At 37.5% G+C, this 24,655-nt stretch overlaps 1 protein-coding gene across 1 annotated transcript; it reads right to left on the bottom strand.

The window, feature by feature from the left end:
* Nucleotides 1–2,176: 2,176 nt before the first annotated feature.
* LOC114532885 (autophagy-related protein 2 homolog B-like) lies at nucleotides 2,177–23,601 on the bottom strand. The gene is made up of 38 exons (XM_028554473.1): nucleotides 23,323–23,601; nucleotides 22,247–22,415; nucleotides 21,559–21,717; nucleotides 20,834–20,936; nucleotides 19,336–19,708; nucleotides 18,749–18,854; nucleotides 17,827–18,192; nucleotides 17,029–17,329; nucleotides 16,472–16,622; nucleotides 16,252–16,365; nucleotides 15,923–16,114; nucleotides 15,642–15,742; nucleotides 15,381–15,553; nucleotides 15,042–15,144; nucleotides 14,722–14,875; nucleotides 14,433–14,575; nucleotides 14,191–14,363; nucleotides 13,397–13,539; nucleotides 12,602–12,925; nucleotides 12,435–12,515; nucleotides 12,052–12,158; nucleotides 11,529–11,621; nucleotides 11,375–11,442; nucleotides 10,888–10,955; nucleotides 10,489–10,650; nucleotides 10,227–10,361; nucleotides 9,830–10,003; nucleotides 8,746–8,820; nucleotides 8,249–8,391; nucleotides 7,557–7,749; nucleotides 7,319–7,486; nucleotides 6,963–7,064; nucleotides 6,619–6,676; nucleotides 6,314–6,492; nucleotides 6,058–6,217; nucleotides 5,511–5,710; nucleotides 4,967–5,116; nucleotides 2,177–3,396 (listed from the first exon to the last, which is right to left on the bottom strand). Exons 1-38 carry the CDS (start codon nucleotides 23,488–23,490, stop codon nucleotides 3,169–3,171), a joined length of 6,060 nt encoding a protein of 2,019 aa, XP_028410274.1. The 5' UTR covers nucleotides 23,491–23,601; the 3' UTR covers nucleotides 2,177–3,168.
* Nucleotides 23,602–24,655: the final 1,054 nt, after the last annotated feature.

Raw genomic sequence — 24,655 nt, 5'->3', positions numbered from 1 at the left:
GCGTATTCCAGATGCCGCCTAAGGGTCGACCGGTGCATTCCGCTGTCCCGCAGCACAAGCGTGTTTTGGCTAGAAAAGATGTTAACGTTTATGCTGTAATCATTAAAACCAAATTGAACATAATATTGATGCACAGGCTTTATTAGCAGCCGTTGGTTTAACTCTAGCAAACTGATTATTAAAAAAGCATTTTTAAATTTGATAATATCGATCACAAATATAGGGTTTTTTTTATATATCCCTCAGAAAATTTATATTGAATAAAGAATGAATGAGCTGGCATTTTCATCGTTCAACATGTGAACAACGGCGTTATTTATATAAAACAAAACGGTACATTATATCTTTTGGGCATTTCCAGAGCGCCATTAGTGCGAAATTCTTTCAAATTAAGACTGCTTAGAAATTACTTTTCATTAGCAAGAGTTCAAAGGGTATGGCCTAAAGGTCACGTGTCTTTGCACAGGCTACTCTCTACCGGTTCGCGGTAATGATGAATATTTTAAAAGTTGCAATACGTAATTAGATTTGCGACTTTGTTTTTTTATACTATAAACTACGGTAACTACCTCTAAAGTACATTTATTATACTTTATCTCAAAACCGGTACTATAAGAAATCGCTAATGATATTATTAATTTGACGTCATAATGACATTATTACTGCTTCCATTTGAAGTTGGGCTAGAAACGGTGCAAGTTAAAGAAATTAGCGGCTATGTGGAAATAGCTAACAGAAAACCCCGCCTGGATTTATTGTGTACAAACTAGTGCACGCGGTCGTGTTCGTCTACTTCGTACAACAAAATTACAATAAAAACTAACAATAAATCTAAAAATCGGCAATTACAAAAAATTACAACTAAACTAAAAATTACAATAGAGCTAAAACCGACATTTTCGCCTCTTCAAAGAATATGGCGTCGCAAAATTATTTTTATTTTGCCAATTGTGGTTTCAAAGAATGCACGAAAAATATGGAGGTCACAGCTTGCTTTTTGCCAACACTGTGCCAGATTATTTTGAAATGAATTTCATACACGCGTGCGTCACCATAGCAACGGATGACATGCTGCTATTGTCTGTTACTAAAGCTTTCAGAGATCCAAGCGAGACAGCAATATATATACATAAATACTCCAATAATCAATATATCTGCTAAGTATCGGAAGGGCTGTTTACATGATCCCGCTTAGTCGAGATAGTAAAACGAGGCGTGAAACGACTTTGAGGTATTGAAATGATTATATAACATACCCTGGCAGTAGTAGTCATCCCAACAAATAAAGCGTGCACGTACTTGTTTTGTTTCATTCAAATGAAAGGCCTATTTCAATGCCTCGAAATCATATCACGCTTTGTTGAATCCCGGGTAACCGGGCTCATATAAACAGCCGCTAGAAGAATTATTCAAAAAATATTATCGAACCGTTTATCAAACTACCTTTACAAAGTCAAAGGCCAAATGGGACGAAATCGGGTGTTGAAAACGATTAGACACTACGGTGAAAATTGAACTGAATGTGAAAGCAATCAAATTTTAAAGGCAGAATGAATGAATGCAAAGTTTAATTAAAACTAATTTTCGGCATAGTTCAGGCGCTAAAAGGAAAAAAACCGCGGAAGCCGACAGGCGCCTAATTTAAAATTACGTGCAGTCGATGTTTAGAATTCGCCATAATAAAAAAGATGGCGACAAGTCGATCTGGAATGATGCATATGGTTTGAAAATGCTGAACAGCCATTGGCATTGCTGTTGACGCGTGATATGTTTATATTACATGACGGCCTGCTTACTCGCAACTTGCAAGCAAACCGCGCGTGATACTCATGTTCATTGCTATAGCAGACGGCTACACCTGCTTCGTCGTGAAATAATAAATGTAGTAATTAAGCAATTATTGGAGTGTAATTTTACTTCAAACGTAAGAGAGACTTGTTATCGTCTAGTGGATTTAAAACTTTTTCGCTTTTAACTTTTCATCGTATATGGCATTTTCTTATTCTAATTTTCTTAACTTTTTTATTTTAAAATTTAACAAAATATGCCGCGGTAGAATTATTTCGGAAAAAGGCACTTGAGGTTGAAAAAATAACTCGACACATATCATCGACTCTATCTTTATTTTGTGGTATATAAGAACACAATATGTCCATTTTAGGAATATCTTCAAGATATGACATAAAAAATATTCATGAATTTATGAACACAGCCAGACTTGTAAGCTTAGCATTTGCATCTTCAATTTTCTCTGTATACTTATAATGATTTTTCTTTATGTTTTAATAATTTTACACTGTGCTGACTATAAGCGGTGGACGAACTCTCGTTAGTACTGTGCGGTACAACAGCCACAGATGGTCGCACACACAAGGGTTCGTTTTATCCAAACAGCGTCTTGTCCACACCGCCACATGCACTCTACTTGACAAAAACATCTCCCAGGCAGTCGAGTCGTCTCAGGGCCTGTCTACACTAGTGCGTTTTCGTTTGTATGCGGTTTCGCAAGACCGAAAACGCATCGATCGATTCGCGTTCACACTACCGTTTTCGTAGCGTATTCGACTGTTCACACTAAAACGCTTGAATACGATGAATACGCTTGATGCGCGGTTATTTGTGAAGTCAACACGATGCATTTGACAACAAACCACTAACAATGCTCGATATAACAACATTATGCTAAAAACTAATATTGCAGTATATTTGCGTTTGTTATATGGACAGTAGTATTATATTGAAAAAGATACCATATACGTGCCACTATATATACAACCGGGTCACGGTGCAGGAATTTTACGTATGTCACATTTGGGAGTGCATGATATGACGAATTTCAAAAATTTCCCGCCATTTTCATTGTTATTGTCGAGAAAATACAAATGACCTTTGGTTCTTATATAAAACAAAATAAACGTGCATGGGAAATAAACATGAGATTTATGTTTACGCTATAATTTAAAAAATATTCGCTTTTACAATGGTCTCTATTTATCTCGTTTATTGCATTCGCCGGTTGGAAATATATAGTTTTATTGCTGAACTGGTAAAACAACGGGATCTGAATCACTTTACATAGGGCATATTCCCGTATTATCAGTATCAATTATATATACATTATTTTCGTCTATTATTCGCATTATGAACAATTGTATAGATTCAGCCGCCTTATTCATCGACACGCCATTTCTCAGCGGCTTCGCGCCTAGCGTCCGGTAAAATTTGATTACGAACTCCGCCAAGTACATTTGACGTTGCTTCAGTCGCTAATATGATTGGTTGAACGACGGCTGAGGGAATATGACGTAATACACCCCCAACAGCGCCGGTCACACCTTTATTTTCGTGTTCCTCTTTTGCCACTTGCACGATGTTCGACGCTGTTTTACCAAAGCCCTGCAAGAGAAATAACTCGTGCATGTCGAATATGTTTATTTCCATTTTTAGCTTCCCCCCGGTTTGCAATGATGCTTCAAAATAATGTCCCAAGGAACTGGAATTCATCGTAGGCACAGAGTACTACACAGAGGTGGAACTCGCGGCAAATCTTGTCCCCCTGTTTTTAATGCGCACGCGCTAGGCTCTGGCAAGTGTTTTTGCACTTTTTAATAAGGAAAATTCGATTTTTTAGCAGAAAAAATGCAATTTTAAAGCCAAGGGTCTTTTGCTGTTCGTTTTTTTGACAAATTTTATTTATCCATCCGACATTGCTCCTTTTGGATTAAAAATGACTGGGATAATACGAATTCAAACGGGAAAAAAAGGGAAATACAACTACGAGGAGTGCGATTTTCACACGAAGCTTCTAGAACTGCCAGGTAAATATTCAAAGTTTGGTATTTCATCTAATAAATGTAGGTCTATCTGACTATATTTCGCCAACATGCAGTCGTATTTTTTTCTAGATGGCGAAACAATCTTCTCAAAGTCAGTTAACTTTTGAGCGGACGACATATCTACTGTTCAACAAGATAGCAAGTTACGTGGCTATTAAAAAAGTTTTACAACGCATACGTAGTTTACTGATATTTGTGAACCCTATTATGTCTCCTATGTGTATTATATTCACATCCAAAATTTGGAAAATAGCTTTCAATCTTCTCATAGAAGCCACACAGCATTGCATAGATTAGATTGGAAATTGATCTGCATGTCCTTCATGAACTGAAATTAATATCTGTTAGCACATTTACCATTTGTGTCAGTGTGTGAAGTTGGATTTATACTCATGTAAAAAGTATCGGTATATATATATATATATATATATATATATATATATATATATATATATATATATATATATATATATATATATATATATATAGGTATATATATATAGGTAAAATTTGCATTTGTTTATTGTAAATCCTTTGAATTCAAGTTCAAGATTCGAATAAAAAACATGTAGTTTTTGCTAGTTTTATGGCAAAATAAATTATTTTCAAAGAAATTTTTTCGTGTGTTTGAATTTTAGAAATAACACATCAATCATGCTTGTTTTAAGATCAGCTCAGATGTTTTCTGGATGGAAAAATAACTGCCTAATTTATAATCGGCGATGATGTTGGCAATCAACTTGATATTTATAAAGAAAATCATTCGTGCTTGTATTTCTTACCTCTTTAACCTAACGCATATATTTTTTACAAAAACACAACCATTTACCGTTTGTTTTTAAAATTTAGGCGCAAAAATGGAGGTCGATAGAGCCAGCTTTAAAATATTAACATTTTTCGTCTTTCGAACACCTTTTTCCCTTACTTTAGAGTCAAAATGCACTTGCCAGAGCAATTTGCGTGGCGCGTGGAATGGCGTAGGCAGGGGGACAGCAACATCAAAGGGTCCGCCGCGAGTTCCATAACTGTATATCATTAAACTGTGTCGTAGGGCATCGCGGAGTGAAAGTGGAACTTTCCAGAGTTCGAACTATTTCGTAAAGTATAAAATTCATACACAATAAACTCACCTCGGTGACAACGTTATAAGCATTCGCTATTCCTTGTCTAAAATCTGCTGGCTCGGAGTTAACACGTCGCCTGACAAGTTTACCATGTGATCCTGGAGCTAAATTATTCTCTGTGGGACTGACTATATCATACGCCACCTCGGCAGCGCCCTTGGGCAAAAACAACAACAAATGCATATGACCGAAGGAAAAGGAGTATACTACTTCTGAATCATCAATCACCTTTTTCAAAACATTCTATTATTCAAATCGAAAGCAAATGAACTGAAATAAACTTTATCTCATTAACATTAGGTTCGGCGCATGAAGTTTCACGTTTGAAGCGGGCCTTAAGGCTGGTTTCCACTCAGGAAAAAATCTCCTTTGGATCGGAACGGACAGAAAAATTTCCTTTGTTGGTGAGTTCTCAGGCGGCGTTTATACAAAGGAATACAAAAATACTGCTAATGCCTAATAGTTGTATAAACACAAGCTTCAGTTGCGATCTTTTTTAAAAACGATAAGTTGCACTCTGGTTAAGAAACATGCAACGATTTAAACTTACATGAACGACTTGAACCAATTTATTGGTAAGTTCAATGAATGCCATTGCTGAAGAGGTCGTGAACGAGCTGGCTCCACGTTGAAGCCCTCTCATAATCCGACCATCTCGACGATATTGTTCCACGGGTAACCAGAATAGATCCTTCACTCCTTGGAATAACTGTACCAATGAATATGTCGGTCCGACTCCTCCAAGGATACCTATATACCACAAAAAAAAACAGAACGGCAAAAATTTTAATCGTTATACAAACTTTTTTTAATGAGAAAACAAATTTCTAACTGTTCTACTAATTCAGAAGGGGTATAGCTAAATATAGCTAAATTTATGACCCTATTGCCAAGGCTTGTTGAAAACGATTAATGTGGTAGACATATTTGTTCATCAAAATAAACAATTTACAAAAACCTATAAATATATGCAGTTGTAGATAAAATGAATATTTTTCAATGCATGGTTTGTTCACTTCAAAGAACTATGAAGTAATCATCATGTACGTTTCATACTTACGCCAACCTTGAAAGCGCGCGAAAAATAATATACATACCTGGAATTTGTCTTTTCTTGATATCATTCGCCCATTCATTAAGGACATAACTAAGAACTCGATCAAAACCCATCAGGCCACTTCTGTGACACAATCGTCTCAGCGTGATTTCAGAGCAGTTCAACTGCGCGAACGCGAACAGCACTCCAGCCAGACTTCTCTGAGAAATGAGGGGAATGCAATAATTAGATAAGCGGTTATTTTCGACTAGAACATCGCGATTATCGGCAATACAGTATGTATACAACTAACTAACCTGCCCCATATCCATGCCATGTTTTCCATGATAATCAAGTCTAATGGGAACATCAGGAGAAAATTCGACCAGTCGGAAGAAGATTGGCGCATCGCTGTTTTCTTCCATGTTTCTATCAACAGAGATATCTTGCGAAGTTGACATCGACATCGCCACTTGAGGTTCACTGTCATGTATATCTAAAGTAAGAAAATTTCAAATTTTGAAATACAATCACTAGTTCAGATATGGTAAGATTGCCTGTTTTTTGAAAACAACAAATAGCAAATAAATGTTATGTGTTCATAAAAATCACTGAAACTTACTACCATCATCTGTACCAGAAAGGTCTTTGCAGAAATTAATGATAAACTGAAGGGTATCCTAAAATGACAAATTTATATAACACAACTTTTAGTGAAAGTCATAAGCCTGAAAATGACATGCATGGCCGTGATGATCTTATTCGACGTTAACCAGACCTTTTCTAGAAATAAACTGTATCGCTATTCGCTATTATATTCCCTATTTTTTTTCGATACTGCATGAGGAATAGTTTGGCCCAAAATCCAATAACCGCGTGCATATGGCTTTTGTATATAAAGAAAGAAGAAAGGCCTATAATTTATATAGTCTTCAGTATGAGATTATATTTATATAGTAAATTTACCTGGTCAATGTTGAGTCGTAAAGGTTTCAAGGACACTCTCAAACAACCTTCTTGTGAACTGAGACCGTCATCTGGTCGAAGACCAAGCATCTTTATGGAAATCTGAAGAAAGTTTACAAATTTTAATTATTATCAAAAAGAGAAGCTAATCAATCTAGTTGCTGCTCTAACGTAAAGTTAATCCGTCACAAAGGAAAGGAAGCGGAGGGGAGTGGAGGGGAGGGGAGGGGAGGGGAGGGGAGGGAGGGGAGGGGAGGGAGGGGAGGGGATGGGATGGGAGGGGAGGGGAGGGGAGGGGAGGGGAGGGGAGGGGAGGGGAGGGGAGGGGAGATACAACCTGAAGTTTACTAACGTACCATATTCGAATGAGTCTGTCTCGGCCGTGCTTCAGTTGAGTACTGATACAAAAATTTGTTGATTTGCGAAGATGACAGTCGGTCGCGTATTTCCACATCCTGAACAAGCAGAACTTGTCTCCACGCCTGTTTAGTTTCGGCTGGATAATCTTCATATTGAAAACGAACCTGCGGAATATCGAAAATTGTCAACTATCGTTAGCAATATCTAACTTCGGTCGGTTTATTAATTACTTACTTTGTTCAACTGCACTTCGACTAAAGTGTTAAGGTCGCGTGACTCTCCCCCGTTCGTCTTCCAATTTATTCTTGTACTGGAACTTCTCTTTCTGTTACCATGGTTACCGATGACGACAGGATCATCGTCCACGTTATCATCCTCATGATATTCACGGTCATTATCTGTAGTATTTTGACCGTACTGATTGTTCCTAAGAAATTTTGGACAAATTCAAGGTCGGGTTAATAAATAATGCGAGTTCATCAAAATCTAAAACCCTTGTGACTATTCTATGATCTACATTCCTTTAAGTGTTTAGACCTCGATCTGAACATTTCATTTTTGTCGAATCAGTAATTTAGTGTCTACATTTGAAAATGCCTTGCTCTGCCGTGGGCTAGAACGTATGTAATTGAATAGACCAACTGCCTAAAATAGACAAAACACTTCTCGACGTTCCGACCTGAAGGGCTTCGTCAGGAGAGTCAGTATGCCTTACTCTTACTAACTCTCCTGACGAAGGCCCTCAAATCGAAACGTCGAGAAGCGTTTATTAAGGGAGCTGTTATACCACATTTGATGCTTAGTTGTTTGGAGACGCTGCCACGCTGCTCCCTGGTTATTTTGGAACGTATGTAGTTGAAATCTAACATTGATTTGTTTTCGTGAGGTATACTGATACAATGGCGATTTTTCTGAGTGATACCTACCTTGTCCTCCTTTTGTTATTTCTCCTCGCTTCGAAATCGCTGCCTCCAAAAAGTTGCCAGATTACAGACATTTCTTTTATTGTGTAGCAGAAAAGCGGGGTGGGGAAATTACTGGGAGGCTTTAGTTGGTCTACACCGCCAACCTTTAAACACAAAATAATTATGTTAGAATCAGAGAAAATGTTGTGCCACAAACGATCAGTGTGCCGTCACTGCGTTGCTCCTCGGGGCATCGGTAAAATGTCTGATTACTTTATTAATACGGGTCCGTTCATAAATCGCAAGCACTAATGGAGAAAGGATCAGATTTTTTACTTAAACGTGAATTTGTCTATACTAGAAAGTTTCGTATAAGTATAAATGACAAAAACATATGTTTAATATACACATAAGCATTGCCATTGCAAAGAAGTCTATGAATAAGGAAGGCTGGTGCGTAATAGAAACATCAAATGCCGCCTAAAAACGCAGCTAGAATTAAACTACCATGGACTCACAGGTATTCGGAAATGATCAGGGATTATCTTTATTTCATCACAAAATGACGTAACTTCAGGACCATCACAAACCACCTAAAGTTATTAAAGGGACGTAAATTCAGGTTTCAAATGCATGCGCACACATTCCATCTCTATAGTTAGACTGGAATTGGATGAAGCAGAGTTGAACATGCAGTAATTGTTGAAATTGGTGAAAACACAAAGCCACAGGCAAAAGAACCGAGAAAGAGCAATTGATCATCTCATATGCATAAACATTGTTGCAAAGGCCAAAGCGAATATCGCTCGACCTCTATACTCAATAGTCACCGATTTTCGAGAAAAAACGGGTATAAACAAAGAGGTTAATTAAAAATATTAACAAAATTAGTGAAGAAAAACAAAACATGGCTGAATCATATAAATGTATAAATTAACGTGGGAGTGAAATCTCTTTATGTGTCTTGACTTCAAAACGATGCAACTAAAACTCGATAAGTACATACACAACTCAGGGTGACGGATACGAATCTAAATTATATTGAAAAGTGTATACACTTCCATATTCATGCTTGATACTTTACGAAAAAAGCGGAAAAACCGTAATGCAAAATAATTGTGCCGCTAATACAATTATTTGGAAGCCATTGTCAAGTTGGCGCCAGCTTGTCTGGCGAAAGGCTTCAGTTCGTATCTTGGAAATCTTTCCTAATTAAACATGTTGCAAAATCTAAATCGAACGCAGCGAAAACAATCAAGTCGTTTGATTAATTTATATCTGTAATCGCCGCGTGAGTTTTGATTTCATTATATACGAGCTTAGATGTTTTTCCGGGAATATATTTAAGAAAGCTTATATAAGCAATGGACGTTTTTAGCAACACGGACGTCAGGCGTTCATGCATCATTAAACGGTAAATTCTTGCATCAGAAGTCGCTATCTTAAACAAAAACGACCGTCGCCATCGAAAAACAGCTCAATTTACTTCCAGCCTGCGTTCGTGAATCAGAACGTCGCTATTTTAAGCTCACTATTCCTACGTTTATTACGCGATTTTCTATTGGCAAACAAGAGAACTGTATGTAGATAGGTCCTACTTACATCCTCTTCTTTTTCGGGGTGGTCTAAAATACAGAACTCCTCGTCAGACCACTCGTCAGCAAAGTCCTCTTTACCCGGTGGGTGAATGTCTCCATCTGGAGATGAGGCGGCGATTTGCGACTCATCAGGAAAATGAAAAACGTCAGTTTTTGATTGAGTATCATCTTTGAGAACCTACAAAATAACGCTTGATTGAAGTTATATAACAAACGATTATACGAGGTGGTTTGAGTATACCATACCAGTGTTCACATGGTCACCATACCTATGGGCCATACTGATACCATACCGGTGACCATGCACACAACCGCCATACCAATTACCGTACAGTCACAATACCAGTGACTATATGGTCACAATACCAGCGACCGTACTATTACAACGGTCGTGACCATACCTCATTTTCACCATCAGCGAAATCAGGTCTGTCTTCAAGACTTTCATCCATAGCATCCGACATTAGATCATGAAGACATCCATCTTCGGCGTTACGCTGTTCGACCGGAGAATCATCGACTATTTCTTTACCTTCCTAAGAAGTGCCAAAAAACTGCTTTGTAAAACTGATCATCGCCGTTGAGCGTATACCTATATATACATTATAGCTACACATACATTATAGTAATTAAAGAGAACTTTTCTATTGAATTTGGACTTACGTCGGTGTTGAGAATGTGATTTGATTGAACGGTGGTATCAATAGGTAAATCCCCATCAGACACAATATAACGAACAATGTCGAGAACAGCCGACAGCGAGTCGGAACAGGTTCGGACATGCACGATATTATTCGACAAAGTCAGCGTACGCTTCGGTGACTTCTAAAGGGAGAAATTACAAAAAGGTATTTCTATTTTCAAATCAATTCTATTTCGTACAAGTGATGAAGAGTTTGCGATCATAAATGGAATAATGGAAAGTTTCTTATACGTACAGTATGCGATAAAGGTATAATTCCATCATTTAATATTATGTAAGAATATAACCATAAACAAGTCTAGAAACATCAAATACATGCACAGAGAGAAATGAACGAAAAGTTAACGAGCAATTATTACCATTTCCTCATCATTTACTGTGTTTATTGACAATTCTAATAAATCCACGTCCGCAACGGATACATAGTCTAATATAGATGGAAAAAAATTTAGTTTGATTGTTAGCCTTCCAATCGAATAAAGACAACATACTAGGGTGAAATGCAATTATGATAGCGAAAAGCCAGAGTATTTATATTTTACATACTCAATGTGAAAAGTTGATTTGTGAATGCCACAGTTACAGGAAAATACTTTCTAATTGTTAAACGTATTTACCAATCTAGCATCAAATGTGGTATAACAACTGCCAAAATAGACAAAACACTTCTCGACGTTTCGACCTGAGGGTCTTCGTCACGACTAACTCAGGTCGAAACGTCGAGAAGTGTTTTGTCTATTTAGGCAGTTGTTATACCACATTTGATGCTAAGTTGTTTGAAGACGCTGCCACGCTGCTTCTTGGTTTTATTGGTATTTACCAATTTAGCTTTTCGTATGTACCTACCTTTAACAACATTCGTTGTTTCATTTTGGTTATTTGAAATGAGCATAACCGCATTATCGATGATAAATCTAGACAGAAAAGTATTTGAAAAAGGTAAGAAATGTTGAAATGAACAAAATATTATATTTTAGCATTCTATCTGTTGTATTCTCACCTTAGAATGGAGGTTTTAGAGTCCACCGTAATATTGCTCGAGATGCTGAAACCTTCGATCGTGATCAATACTTGATATGGAATATAGATTGGTCTAAAAACAACAAAAAGACAATGTATACTGTCAGTTGACAACTTTATCAGCCCACGACAATGCAACACAAAAAACACGACACGACAACACACGACACGACACAACACAACACGACAACACACGACACGACACAACACGACACGACACAACACGACACGACACAACACAACACAACGCAACGCAACGCAACCCAACGCAACTCAACTCAGCGCAACGCAACGCAACACAACACAACACAACACAACACAACACAACACAACACAACACAACACAACACAACACAACACAACACAACACAACACAACACAACACAACACAACACAACACAACACAACACAACACAACACACACAAACACAACACAACACAACACAACACAACACAACACAACACAGGAAGTTAAATGCCACACAAGCCGAACTATCACGCACCTGTAATAAAGAGCACAGTCCCAGAAATGAATATGCAGCATTGTTACCACCACAGGAGGAACGAAACCAACGACCTCCTCATCAACTACCCCAAAATAGTCGATCATCTAAAATGTATGACAAAGATATTAATTAAACAAGGAGTCTAGCTTCATATTCAACTGTGGCTAAAATACACGCCAAAAAGCGCTTCTGCATTATGACGTCTTCATAAAAAAATAGAGTTGGCAAGAGAGAAACAATAAATTATATGCAAATTAAGCCATCAAAAATGACCCTATACTCCATAGTAATGGCTTTGATTTCTTTCGAAACCCTGCTGACAGCTACTTCTTTCTATAAACATGTCCAATGCTACACATTCAGTGTTATCACATTGTTACCTGCAGTATCCAGACTTGTCCTTCGTTTACCATGCGATGACGTAATGTACCGCCACACAATGACAGCGCAACAACAATGTCCTATAAAATTGAACACAGCTGGATGGATTGCTCTCCTATCTCTAGAGATCTCGTCTTAAGCTAAGTTTTAGACGTCAAACACTTACCTTAGAATTTCTCTCCATGTCCCAGTAACTTTTGACGGCTAATGACAACATAGCTCGATTATTATCCATACTCGTTTTAGATCCCGTCACTTTGACCCCGGAGTCAGACTCGTATATAGTTGGGTACAAATCGCCGGGTACAAAAACAGTATCATCCATATTTCTCTCGATATCGTCAACGTGGACGGCGTGGTAAAGCGAACATGTCTGGGCCTGGGTGCTAATGTAGCACAAGTTAGGCTGTCCCTTGTAGTCCAGCACATAGAACAGCTGAGCGTTTTCGAAATGCAACAGTATTTTACCATAACCATTTTCGTTTTCAAACTAAAACGGGAAGAAGTTTTCGTTCAATCAATAAATTAACTAACCAAAACCATCATGCTTAAAAAGTCAATAGTGTAAAGGCTAGTTTCCACTCAGGAAAATTCTCCTTTGGATCGGACAGGGCAGGAAAGTTTTCTTTATGTAAACGGCGCCTGAGAACTCACCGACAAAGGGAATTTTCCAGTCCGTTCCGATCTAAAGGAGATTTTCCTGAGTGGAAACTAGCCTTAACACTACTGATCAAGCACTATACTTTATAGTAAAGGACTAGTCTTTAAAAATACCCAAAAATATGCCCAACCAGTGTACTATTACAACATCGTGTTGCACTCCTTCACTTTAACTGGGCTATGTTCAAAACTCTGAACACTTAGATCTTTTTCAGATGCATACTGTGATATTGACAACTAACATTCTTCGATAATCCAGCATAAAGTAGCACGCACGGACCCTGAAATTCTTGATGCTTACCTTCGTCCTCGGAAACATGGCGATTCTCAACTTTGAAGAGTTCAAGGTTAGAGCAAGACTACTGCTCGGCTTCTTCTCCGTTGTATGTATGACCTTTTGTTGATCTGAAACATCGCTGTCGTCTTCCTCTGATGAATACGAGTCTGAATGAAAAATAAATGTCAGATTACTAGCTGTATCTGCACAATCGTATGCAAATTATAAATATACATATTTTTCTAATCGGTATCGGAACATTTAAAGTATACTTAGTTTGCCTGTGTAAACAGCGAAAGCATACCACATTTGACAAGCACGGTACGGAATCTTGGGAAGCATTCCTTTATACGGTAAAAACGGTCAGACTGGTCGTGTTATATGTATTTAAGTACAGGGGCCGGTTGTATAAAAACGTAGCTAACTTTTAATTACAGTTAGTGACAGAATTAACCAGAGTCATGTAATTCTGAGTTAACTACGATATAACTACGCAAATGTAGTTAGGAGTTTTATACAACCTGCCCCAGACAGATTATTTCATAGTGTTGCAAGAGCTCTGCATTAAAGTACATTGTTATAACAATAATTTTGTTTAACACAGGAAACGCAGCTTCACCGTTTTATTTCCAACGAAATACTCCATTTCAATTCAAAATGTAAACAGATTGACCATTTTGGCCGCCTAAAGGCGAGCGCCCTTGGTTTCCCGCCAAAACCAACAACAAAACTGGACAAGTAGTTAAGACAATATTTTAAGCAAAACAATACAAATACGTTGGACCAAAACGGGAATAACCTGAATACAATCTCCATACCTTCATTGATAACTGAGCGACACATTTGAAAAGTGCTTTGAACATTTTTGCCATCTTTTAACCTCGCAGCAACGTCGAAATCAATCCAGGTATTAGCAAGCACTGCGTTGGCGTCTTGTTGTTGGCTATCAGGTCCTGGTGTTGGTTCCCATAACAACAGGTCATTTCCAAACCTGAAGATAGAAAAACAATTGTGAATATGCTGGGTTTAAGGCGAAGAACGAGGAATATTTCTTGCTCACCTGTTATAAATCAGTTCGAAGAATGGCGGGTCTTGGAAATTTACATCGATTTCGGGAAAGTTCAGTTCCAAGTGTAACTTAGAGAAAACTGACGTCTTTTCTTGAAATTCTTTCATCTCTGAAGGATCACCGGGCACCACCAGCTGAAAAGAAAATCACAAATAAGTTAAAACACGGCAAATGTAAAATGAATTGTTATATAAATGAAGTCGTGCAGAAATAATTAATTGTCGAGTGATAAATTATGAAATCCACGAGTTTAAAAGAAAAATATTAAAAAGCACACTACCTCTTCTTTATCGTACATGACAGGTTTTGAAGAGAAAGGCGAAGGCTCTTGTTTGAACATTGGACACGTATCTGATAAACTGTCAGGAGAACTATCACCAGACGATTCTTCTTCCAGTACCGGGCCTGATACCGGTTGAGTGGAAATCACAATCCTGGAATAGGATAAATATTCAGAGATGTAACACTTTTACTGCATGTTAGGAGCTGATGAAAAAATACTGTATTTTATGATTTCAGTGCCAGCAAGGGAGTGTATATGAACAGATGTACGCGTCCGATTTGGTATCAATAGTTAGTCGTTGGTCAATTACAACACACCTTGGAAAATCGAAACCATTTTCATCGTCTTCATTACCAGAATGCCGTTGACTCACATGGATAAAATGATCTTCGGCGCTTTTCGCATTAGACTTCCAGTAACCTGTAAGAAATATTTCGGATAAACAATGAAAACATTCCGTAAGATATGTCTTATTGCGGGTAGACCACCTAAATTGCCTAGGGCGAAGCTGACCTACTACATTTTAGGACACACCATCAACACCACACTCCGGCCGCCATCTTGGTATAGCCAAGATTAAGTACTCTGATTGTCACTGATGTATGCATGCATTGCATGCTCTTAATGCTAATAATAGTTAAATATAGCGAACGTACCATCCATAGTTTTGAATCTCAACTCATACGTTTTAGCTGCCTGGCTATCTTGTAAACATGTCTCAAATGTGACGTCTGTGCAACGAATCAAACACATTTCATCACGCAGTCGTTTCTGCCATAACGGAGGAGTAACTCGCACGTCCGGGGGGCGCAGGTCCAGGATTGGAAACCTAAGAATGATTTTGGATACGGTTATGCTCGTTATCAGCATTTCATTAGGGCCTAATCCATTTCTATTCCGGAAATATTCAATAATACCTGACTGACGCGGAAAAACATGAACATTGAACATGAACTTGAATTTTCTGCTCACAAGAGGAACCATCGTTCATAGTTCTTGAGAATAAAGCCTGTTCGTTCTAAATGCAAAATATTCGGTCTTACACCCATGATGGCAATATACCAGGATTTCTTTGTTAAAAACATTTTCTAGCGATTGATCGTAATTGTTAAGCTAGAAATACGCAAAAATCCATATTTTATTCTGTCCTGCACGAAAATGATTGTCCCAAACGAGTTAACGATACTGCTGTACTTACTGCATCAGTATGAAGTGGAGCAGAGGCGAAATAGTGCGACGATGGTTTGGGTTGACCAGCAGATGCAACCGTAGGGTAGAATACGCCGTGTAGTCGGTCTATAAGAGTCACATCGACCTCCACTTCCACATCACCCAACTGAACATCAATTTCGGTTCTTGGAATAACACTGTGACGACCCTGAATAGACGCCTGTAACAAAATTAAAAGTAGATATATACGTATGTACTGTATATAACCGAACATTCAAACTAGGGCTCAAATTTTGCTTAAAAACGTTAATATAAGGTCGGTTCCGGGAATGTATTCATCATCAGTATTGCACTTACAGGTGAACAACTCCGTTGTATGCTCTTGTATTTCGCCTTCAGACTTGGCTTTGGTACTCTGACAAAATTACCCATGCGAGATTGGTTCTCATTGCTCCCAGAAACGCTAAGAACCTGTAAATTCAACAACATAATTAATAACATACAAAGTTTTGAAAACTGACGTTCGCACAGTCGCCACGGGGCTGTGCTATACTACCATTTACAGAATGTATTATACCTGCGTTAGATTGTGTTTGACTTTTTCGTTCGTGTCGTCAACTAAACATTCTATCAATCTCGCCGTACCAACAGATACTTCGGTGGTTACATTTTGACACGCGGACGTACTGGACAGTTCGGCCGATACGCTCACAGTTGTAAGAAAACACCTACAAAAATCAATCAATAAATCGTGTGTTTAAGGAGTAGATTGCATTTTCCGTGAGGAACAAGACAGTATTTCTAAAGACCGATGTTTTTATACATTAACTCCTAATTCTTTATAAATTCAACACCATTTTAGTTCCACATTTTCTTTTCAATTGTGACCGGAATCAGCTACGATCGAATTGTCACAATTGAAAAGAATATCGGACGAAAAATTCCGCCTAGTGGAAAACCGGCCTTAAAGACTAGTTAACCTTTAACTGTAGTTATGGACAGAATTGGCCAATCAGAGTCGTAGATTGATATACTTAACTAGGACTTAACTATGCAAAATGTAAATAAAGAATTTTATACAACCGCCCATGGATGAACATTATATGAATATTAAGTTCGGAATAACGTTTCTACCTAAGATGACTTTGAAGACAAGCATCGTTGAATTTCTTCTGTATCGTTTCCAAATCTTTGACGCCAAAAGCCGTGGATGACATTCGATCGAAGAATCTGTCCGCGATTTTACACAGAACATGGTTTTTAGATTCGTCATCACGAGACTGGCCAATAACGGTCGGCGATGGTGGATCTTGTAGCAGCAAGGTTACAGACAATCCGCTCAAATCCAGCTGCGCTTTTGTAAGATTATCATCATCCAGACCTGGTACAGCTGCTAAACCAGGGTTTGGGATGGACAGTTTTGGCATTAACAGACCTAGAAATACAGAATAAAAGATTTTCACACCATGAAGTGATGTGATGATATAAATTCATACTCTTCATGAAAAAATTTGAAAAAATTTGAAAAAGTAAAAAAATTCTTCCAGAATAGCTTAAGAGGCTTTATAAAATAACATGTGTACAACGTGTATATTAATTATTGGTTTCGCGCGCTTTCCTTAACTCTCGCAACATTCCCGCGCTATCCAAACATACTTATATAATTTTTGGTATGTATTTTATGCATGTAGTACATGCATAAAATCTCAGTCTGAAAACAGTGAAAAGAATTGTTTCATAACTTTTTCGCATGATTTTTCCTCAGTTACAACTACGAAAACAGGTGCGACTTTTGAGTACTGAAATTTTCCGAAATGAGAAAGGAGAGTTTCTAGAGTCACGGAGTTACTATTTGCTGAATATCACGTTCTACGCGGCCTGGATGGCAAAACAATTGATTATGGTTTTTGATATGTGTTTGATTAGACGTACCATTTTGACGCACATCACCAGATGGGGAAACACCCATCGGACCAATCCCAGCCTCTGAAACCTTCTGTACCAGTCCTTGTGTGTATCCTGGGAAAATATTCGCTTTTAGGGGCGATTCATTGTTGAGTATTTCATCGCCATTTTCAGTCAGAGAATAAAATGTTTCCTCGCTGGTGGCCGTTCCCTGCGACGCGAGAGAAAGTGGCCCATCAGCCTCGTTATCGAACTGTGCGCACCACAGATCGACTTTGGAATGTTGTTTTCGTTCGTTCACCATCTGTTCGTGAAGCTCCTTTTCGATTCTTTGAAAATCGCCCGCTTTCATCGGTTTGTTTGTCATTCCTTCATGTTTAGTCGAATATGGATCTATAAAAAGCCGCAAGGAAAAAGGGCTTCAGGGACTATTCCTTATACCTCTTGACGTTCCCTTTTGAATGGAACACAACACAGCACGAACACGTCTACAGTTAGCGCCGTTTGCATATATATGTGATCGTTGTATACCTTTTTCATATTCATTTTTAAGCACAAATGATTTAACAAAACCATTTAGAAATACCCCATGGAAGATATTTCGTAAACCCAAGATTTGAGTTTCAAAACAAGACAAAAAGTTAACAGTAACATTCATTTCAAAGTTACTGTTAAACCAGAAATCTGTGATTAACTAATTCTGCGCTGTTTTAGTTTTGTGTAAAATTTTTTATGGATACTGGGATCAGGTTAATTTGGTCTTCACATGCATGGAAAAAGTCTTGACGGCTAAACCTTCAGCCATGTTTAACCTTCCCTTGCTTTGTACCGTAGTGTTTAGTTCGCAATCTCTTTTATCGCATTTGTTAGTCAAGTAAGACAGTCCGGTTATAGGAAAGGAAAGAATTACAAATATCAAAGATGCATTTGCTCAAAGTGCTTCGTTTACCTGCGTCGTGCATCCTGTTTATGTCTTCCATCATCTCCAACAGAACGTGAAGTTGTTTTGGAGACAGCAGGGCGTTCAGCGTGCCAAGAAAATATGAAAATTCAACCTAAATTTTGAAGGAAAAAAAGACTTTTTAGTTTAATTCAAAATGAATACGTACATACGATTTTCGTGAAATCATTCCAGTCTATTAAGATCAATCTAAACAACATACATCAATATTTTTGCTTTAAAGTAAATCAAATACAAATAATTTGACTGTGATAAAACTCGATATCTCAACTAGTACATATGTAGAAAGAGGCCAAGTTTTAATTTACTTGGAACATTTGTGCGTTTAAGTTGCTTAAGAAAATAGAGTCTTTCATTGACCTTTTTGACTACATCGTGTATACGAGGTTTCCGTGTTAATATATTGTTAATGGTAAGACCCAAGAGTTTAATTTTCGTAACAATTTCTAACTCTTTTCCGTTGGTTACAATTGAAAAACATAATTTGAAGCAGAGCACTTCTTTATCTGATTCAGAGAAAAAATTATTTAGGTTTCGGAGTGTCTAGCCTATTTGATAACCATGTAGCTACTTACCTTCGGACCTGCACTGGATGGATTCACTTTCCATTTCACGTTGGCCTCTTGCTTTCCGGCGCTTGAAAGTATGACTACAGGTGGCAAAAGTGATTGTTGGCTCAGTTGTTTTACCATCAAACTCTGGTTGAATATCGCGCTCTGGTACGGAGACACGGGCGGCGATGACGTCACACTATCTGGCGGAGACGTTGGTTCAGGCTTATATGGAGTATTGCGCAGAATAGTACGTGAGTTCTCGTGAAATTCGTCCATGCTCAAACTCAGGCCGAATATCTTCAGCTGTTTGTTTGCGAGAGTGGGTGGATCGTAGACGTCGAAACTGGATTGGTCACCGCAGGAGACATCGCTTGAAAGGTCTGAGTAGTTTATTCTGTAAAATGAATGAGATTATGGTTCACAATCATCAATATAAATAAACCTGAATCGCGCATGAAGCAAATATGCTGTTGCAATTTTGAATGTATGCCGCATGGTCATACAAAGCATTAAAGATTTTTGAAAAATCGAAATATCTGAATGTATGCCGTGTGGTGATGAACATTGAACGATATTGTCGGAAAATGTAAACAACTTTGGTTGAACGATGGTTCAATGGCAATAAAAATTTAGCCAACGCAAGAGGCAACGTGAAAGCGTAAGCGTCTTCTAATAATTTTGTCAAGGAGTTAGTAAGTTCTTTACTTTAGTTTGAAACGCGGGGAAGATTGTAATTGGTGTCTATGCGTGTTTCAGGCATTTATTACACCATATTAAATTGCAAAATTGCTCGTTTCTGCTAAGCCGCAGGCTCAGAATTTTTGGCGCTGTACTGTCTGATGTAATTTTTTACTAATTATAGACAGACGCGCCGATAGTTTTAGCTACAAAATACAGAAACCTAGCCACCACGCTGACGGCGAGCATACCAGAACACTGAACACACCAACGGCAAAATTTTGAATTTCGTTGACATTGGTCGCCATTTTGTATTTGATCGTGCAGTGGTCTGGTTCGAACACTGAGCTATAGTGAGTCCGAACTTTTGTCTAATTGTCTCGCTGGAAAACATCCGACGTAAGTACAGAATCAGCACAATGCCACAATCTTATTTTAAAGTCATGAGTATTGATGGAAAAACGTTACTAGATCTACTGTATATTAATTTGGCAATTTTTGTTTCCCGTAAATGTACGCCCTATCACTATTAGTTTCAATCTGGGCAAAAAGTCTGCAACCTAACTTCACAGACACAGTCATTGTCATTGGGCAAAAGCGGTAAGTAATTTGTATTTCCTGTTCTGGACAAAATATCAACTGTCTTCGAGCCAAGATGAGACAAAAATAAACGATATTATTATTAACTTTATATATGTACCGTTATACTGTAATATCGTTCAGGCCGCTACCTTCCGTTAGCTGCAGTTTCTTCGTTCAATGTGCATGTGAACGGAAATATGGTAAACATCTCATTTGTAGGGATTCACCTAAATTGGGTTGTTATAATAGAAATACCAACCTCTCTATGTGAAGTTCCAGACCAACACCTGATCTTTTGTGACGTAGGAGATGTTCAAAACGGATAAGAACATCTTCAAAACTCACCTTTATTCGGGACAACACTGAAAAATAAAATTTAAACACTTAAATATGTTGTCACGTTAATCCAGTTGACTGCCTTCTCTATCAAATTTGGGGAAGGTTGTATACTCTTGTATACATTCACATACTAGTACTGTGAAACTAGAGAAGGAACTTACTATTCATAATATATCAGAATTTGATATTTAATGAATCAACCTAATAATCTTTCTCTAATGAGGCACTTATTTTATGCCAGGGTTAATGCTGTACAGTTTCGCTCACACTCTTTTTTTACAGTTTTCTACTTAATATTATGTATGTCATATTATTCTAATTTTCAATCTCTGCTGTAGTTTCTAAGGAACTATGTTATCAGTAACCATACATCATCCCCAGTTGCCTCTTTTTCATATGGAGATCAGTGTCAAAATAATAATAGCAATCAATACTCAGCCTACAACCCAAATAGTTTTAGGCACCATGTTTAAAATTCTTCTTTCAAATTAGTCATGCAGGTACAATTTACCTGGCATGATCAATGTGTTCTGAATGTGTGAAAAACAAGTTGAGTTACCCTTTGTATTAAACTATTTATCCTAATGGTATAAAGCACATCTATTTTGCTCAAGTAACTAAGAAGGCAAATGTTACGAATGGTACCTGACTCAATAGTCTGTGCAAATGATTCCAAACCATCAAATGTTTGTTGAGATGTTGTTTCCTCCTCATTTGGTTCATTGTCTTTTAAACATTCTTGTGCAAGTTGTAAACTTGTTGTCATAGAACTAAATGGCAACGACTCTGATGTAAAACTGCCACCTAAAAATGTACAATGTAGGTATTGTATACCTAGATAATTTGAATGCACAAAGGTCTCAGATGTGAAATGCACCACCTGGTCATGAAATAAAACAGCCGAGTGGCTTAAATCACTTGACTGAAGTTGCTGAGGCTTAATTGCCGCTGAAGCACCAGTTTCAATGTTAATTAAGTCAGGGGTTGGTTGTATCAAGCCCGTTTAGATAAAACGGTGGATAAGTCGAAATTAAATATGCACTCTTACAACTCGGTTGAATGAGTCAACTTGAATATTATGCACTGAATGTGTAGTTGTAAACAATTTTTTTTTGTATTAAGGCTAAAAACATTTTGTTTGCTTGTTGAATAAAATGATAGACTTGATTTCTATTTTGAACTTATCCACCGTTTAAGCTGAACAGGCTTGATACAACCGCCCCCTGATGCCTAACCTTATAACAAACCATCCACAGATCAGTGAAAAAATCTAAAGCTAATAGTGAAAATAAAAAATCTACCACTCCTACCTGTAGATATAAGTGTTACTTACCCAAATCAACATTTTTCTTTATTGCCACAACAACTTCAAGTCCTTGGACTTCAACCTCACAATTTTCTTGCATGAGTGAACTCCATGGCACAGACACAGAGATGGTGTGAATGAAGCCATCAAGGATTTCCAAAGGAACATTTGCTCCCTCAAGTAACTCATTTAGTGCCTAAAAACAAAGCTTTAAGCTTTTATGGAGGATTCAAGATGTTTAAGCAAACAAATTGAGTGGCATAGCAATTATGAAAATGCATGTCAAATGGTGCTGATCTGAACATTATGTGCACCTTGACAGTATGTTACAGTTTTTAGAGTGGCATCTGTGCATTACATAGAGTTCCCTGTACCTTCTAACATCATTATCGACATCTATGCAAAGGCTTTTTTTATATTGGGTCAGAATTCTTCTTGAACTTCAAATAATTGTGACATATCATTGCTTTATTACATCAACCATCTAAGGGTTTCTTACAAAAGTAACGTTACGCCAATATCAGACATTTTATGATATCTACAACCACCAAAACAACCTCCAATTTTTTTATGTCACACTTGAAGAACTCAGTCTGGTCTGATTGGGTTCAGTGTGCATACATTTACACTTCATATACAGTGTATGGCAAATCTCAAGGATCTTTATATTAAGGAGTTAATAGAGTTTCCTCTTAACAAGAGGATGTACAAATTTCTGTCTTGCCATAATAAGTAAGACAATAGCTTCATCTTATTTATTTTTTAAATGGATTCCTCAGTAATATATTGGCATAATTGATCGTAAATATTGGTATACTTCGTAGAGTTTACATTTGCACTCGAACGTGTTTAGCGAAAATCCCAAAATGTTTATAAGAAAATTTAAAAATGTGCTATATACTATTCCAGTGAGCGTACTGCTAATGTAACATCATATATTTTCAAATGAAATTAGCATGAGTCAGCTTAAAACAGAATATAAAAGGAAATATTTTAACGACGAGAAAGTTATTATAGATGAAATAATTACAGTTTGAATCAAACATGTACATCAAAATACATTAAAGCTCTAACTATCGGTGAAATGGATTAAGTTAACTCACACAAACATCCAGGGGAACATCTTTTACAATGCCTTTTCCATTGAAGAGGTCGACACTCAGTTGATCCAACGTCAACTTTTCCTGTAAGAATTGGCCGACATAATGTTGCAGTAGATATCTACAAGCCCGCTTTTTAATCGAATCAGACCAGGGAAAGTACCATGGCATCTTAAACACTGCAACATTTAGTTTTGATTCGAACAAAAACGGAAAAAAACAAAAATACGACCTAAACGTAATATGTTGTCAATGTTTACATTTTTGTTATTATTGTTTCTGTTTTGGCAAACCGCGCAACTACCGGGGAGACTGGGACGGAGATGTCCGTCTCAGTGGTTCGTCTGTTTTTGTGTTTGTCTGTTCGTGTCGCTTGTCCGCTCTGGGTCCATTATTCTCTAAAAAGTGCCATGTTCCTTGTAGTGCCATATTCCTTGTATTTTAACAAGAAATTAACGTCAAAAGGCCTTGAACATTAAGAAATAGTCTGAACGGTTGGTCCTAGGTCAGGCTGGCGCACTTGCTATGTTTCACATGTTCGATTTTAAGTGATCGTATGATTGCGTTTAGCGGAAAAATCGTAAAGGAACATTGATGGCGCCCTCTGCGAGATATTAATGTGCCCCTATCGCTCGCCATTTCAAAGCACGCAATACATACCCTTTGGTTCGGCTAGGTTTTGAGGGGCATACTATTACAATTTCACATGTTTGTCATTTATTTCCCTCATTTATCATCATTTATCAATCATTAAGATTAGCATTGCGACGACAGGCTAATATACAAGGAATCAAAAACGTTAAACAGGGTATATAATTCATATGTATTCTTTTAAATTACCTTGTTTCCTCCTGGGATAATTAAACAATTTATGTAAGGTTGGTCAGTTCAAATGACATGTAGAATTATTGTTTCAAATGTTTGCTCCAGTAATTCTGTAATTGTTCAGGTGAACAATCGAATCTTTTGTGACAAACTGCTCTTTGATTAAAATCGTTTCTCTATTGAGCTAGCTGTATAACTGAACTTCGAGTGTTGTAGAAACGTGAGTAAAGATGTAACACTGGTGTTAAAGATTTGGAATGAGAATGACTTTTGAATCTCGAGATTCAGCAATTTGCAATTGCTGCAGTTTTCCAATTTTCCTTTTGAAACAATCTTTTGCGACGGCCTTTTTTCTTATCGTTTAGTTTGCACAGTTCATTAAACACATACGCGTTTCGTTGTCTTTCACAGGGGGCGAAGCCTCCCAATGCGTAAACATTGCGCATGCGCAAACTATATCGGTACATCACCTTTATATTCTCATTATCACTGAGACATAAAAATCTATTAT

Source organism: Dendronephthya gigantea, unplaced genomic scaffold, assembly GCF_004324835.1.
Source record: "Dendronephthya gigantea isolate DGI-Jeju-01 unplaced genomic scaffold, DenGig_1.0 000082F, whole genome shotgun sequence".
Lineage (NCBI taxonomy): Eukaryota > Metazoa > Cnidaria > Anthozoa > Malacalcyonacea > Nephtheidae > Dendronephthya > Dendronephthya gigantea.
Note: the sequence above shows the minus strand (reverse complement) of the source record. Positions and strands in the feature narration are given on the sequence as shown.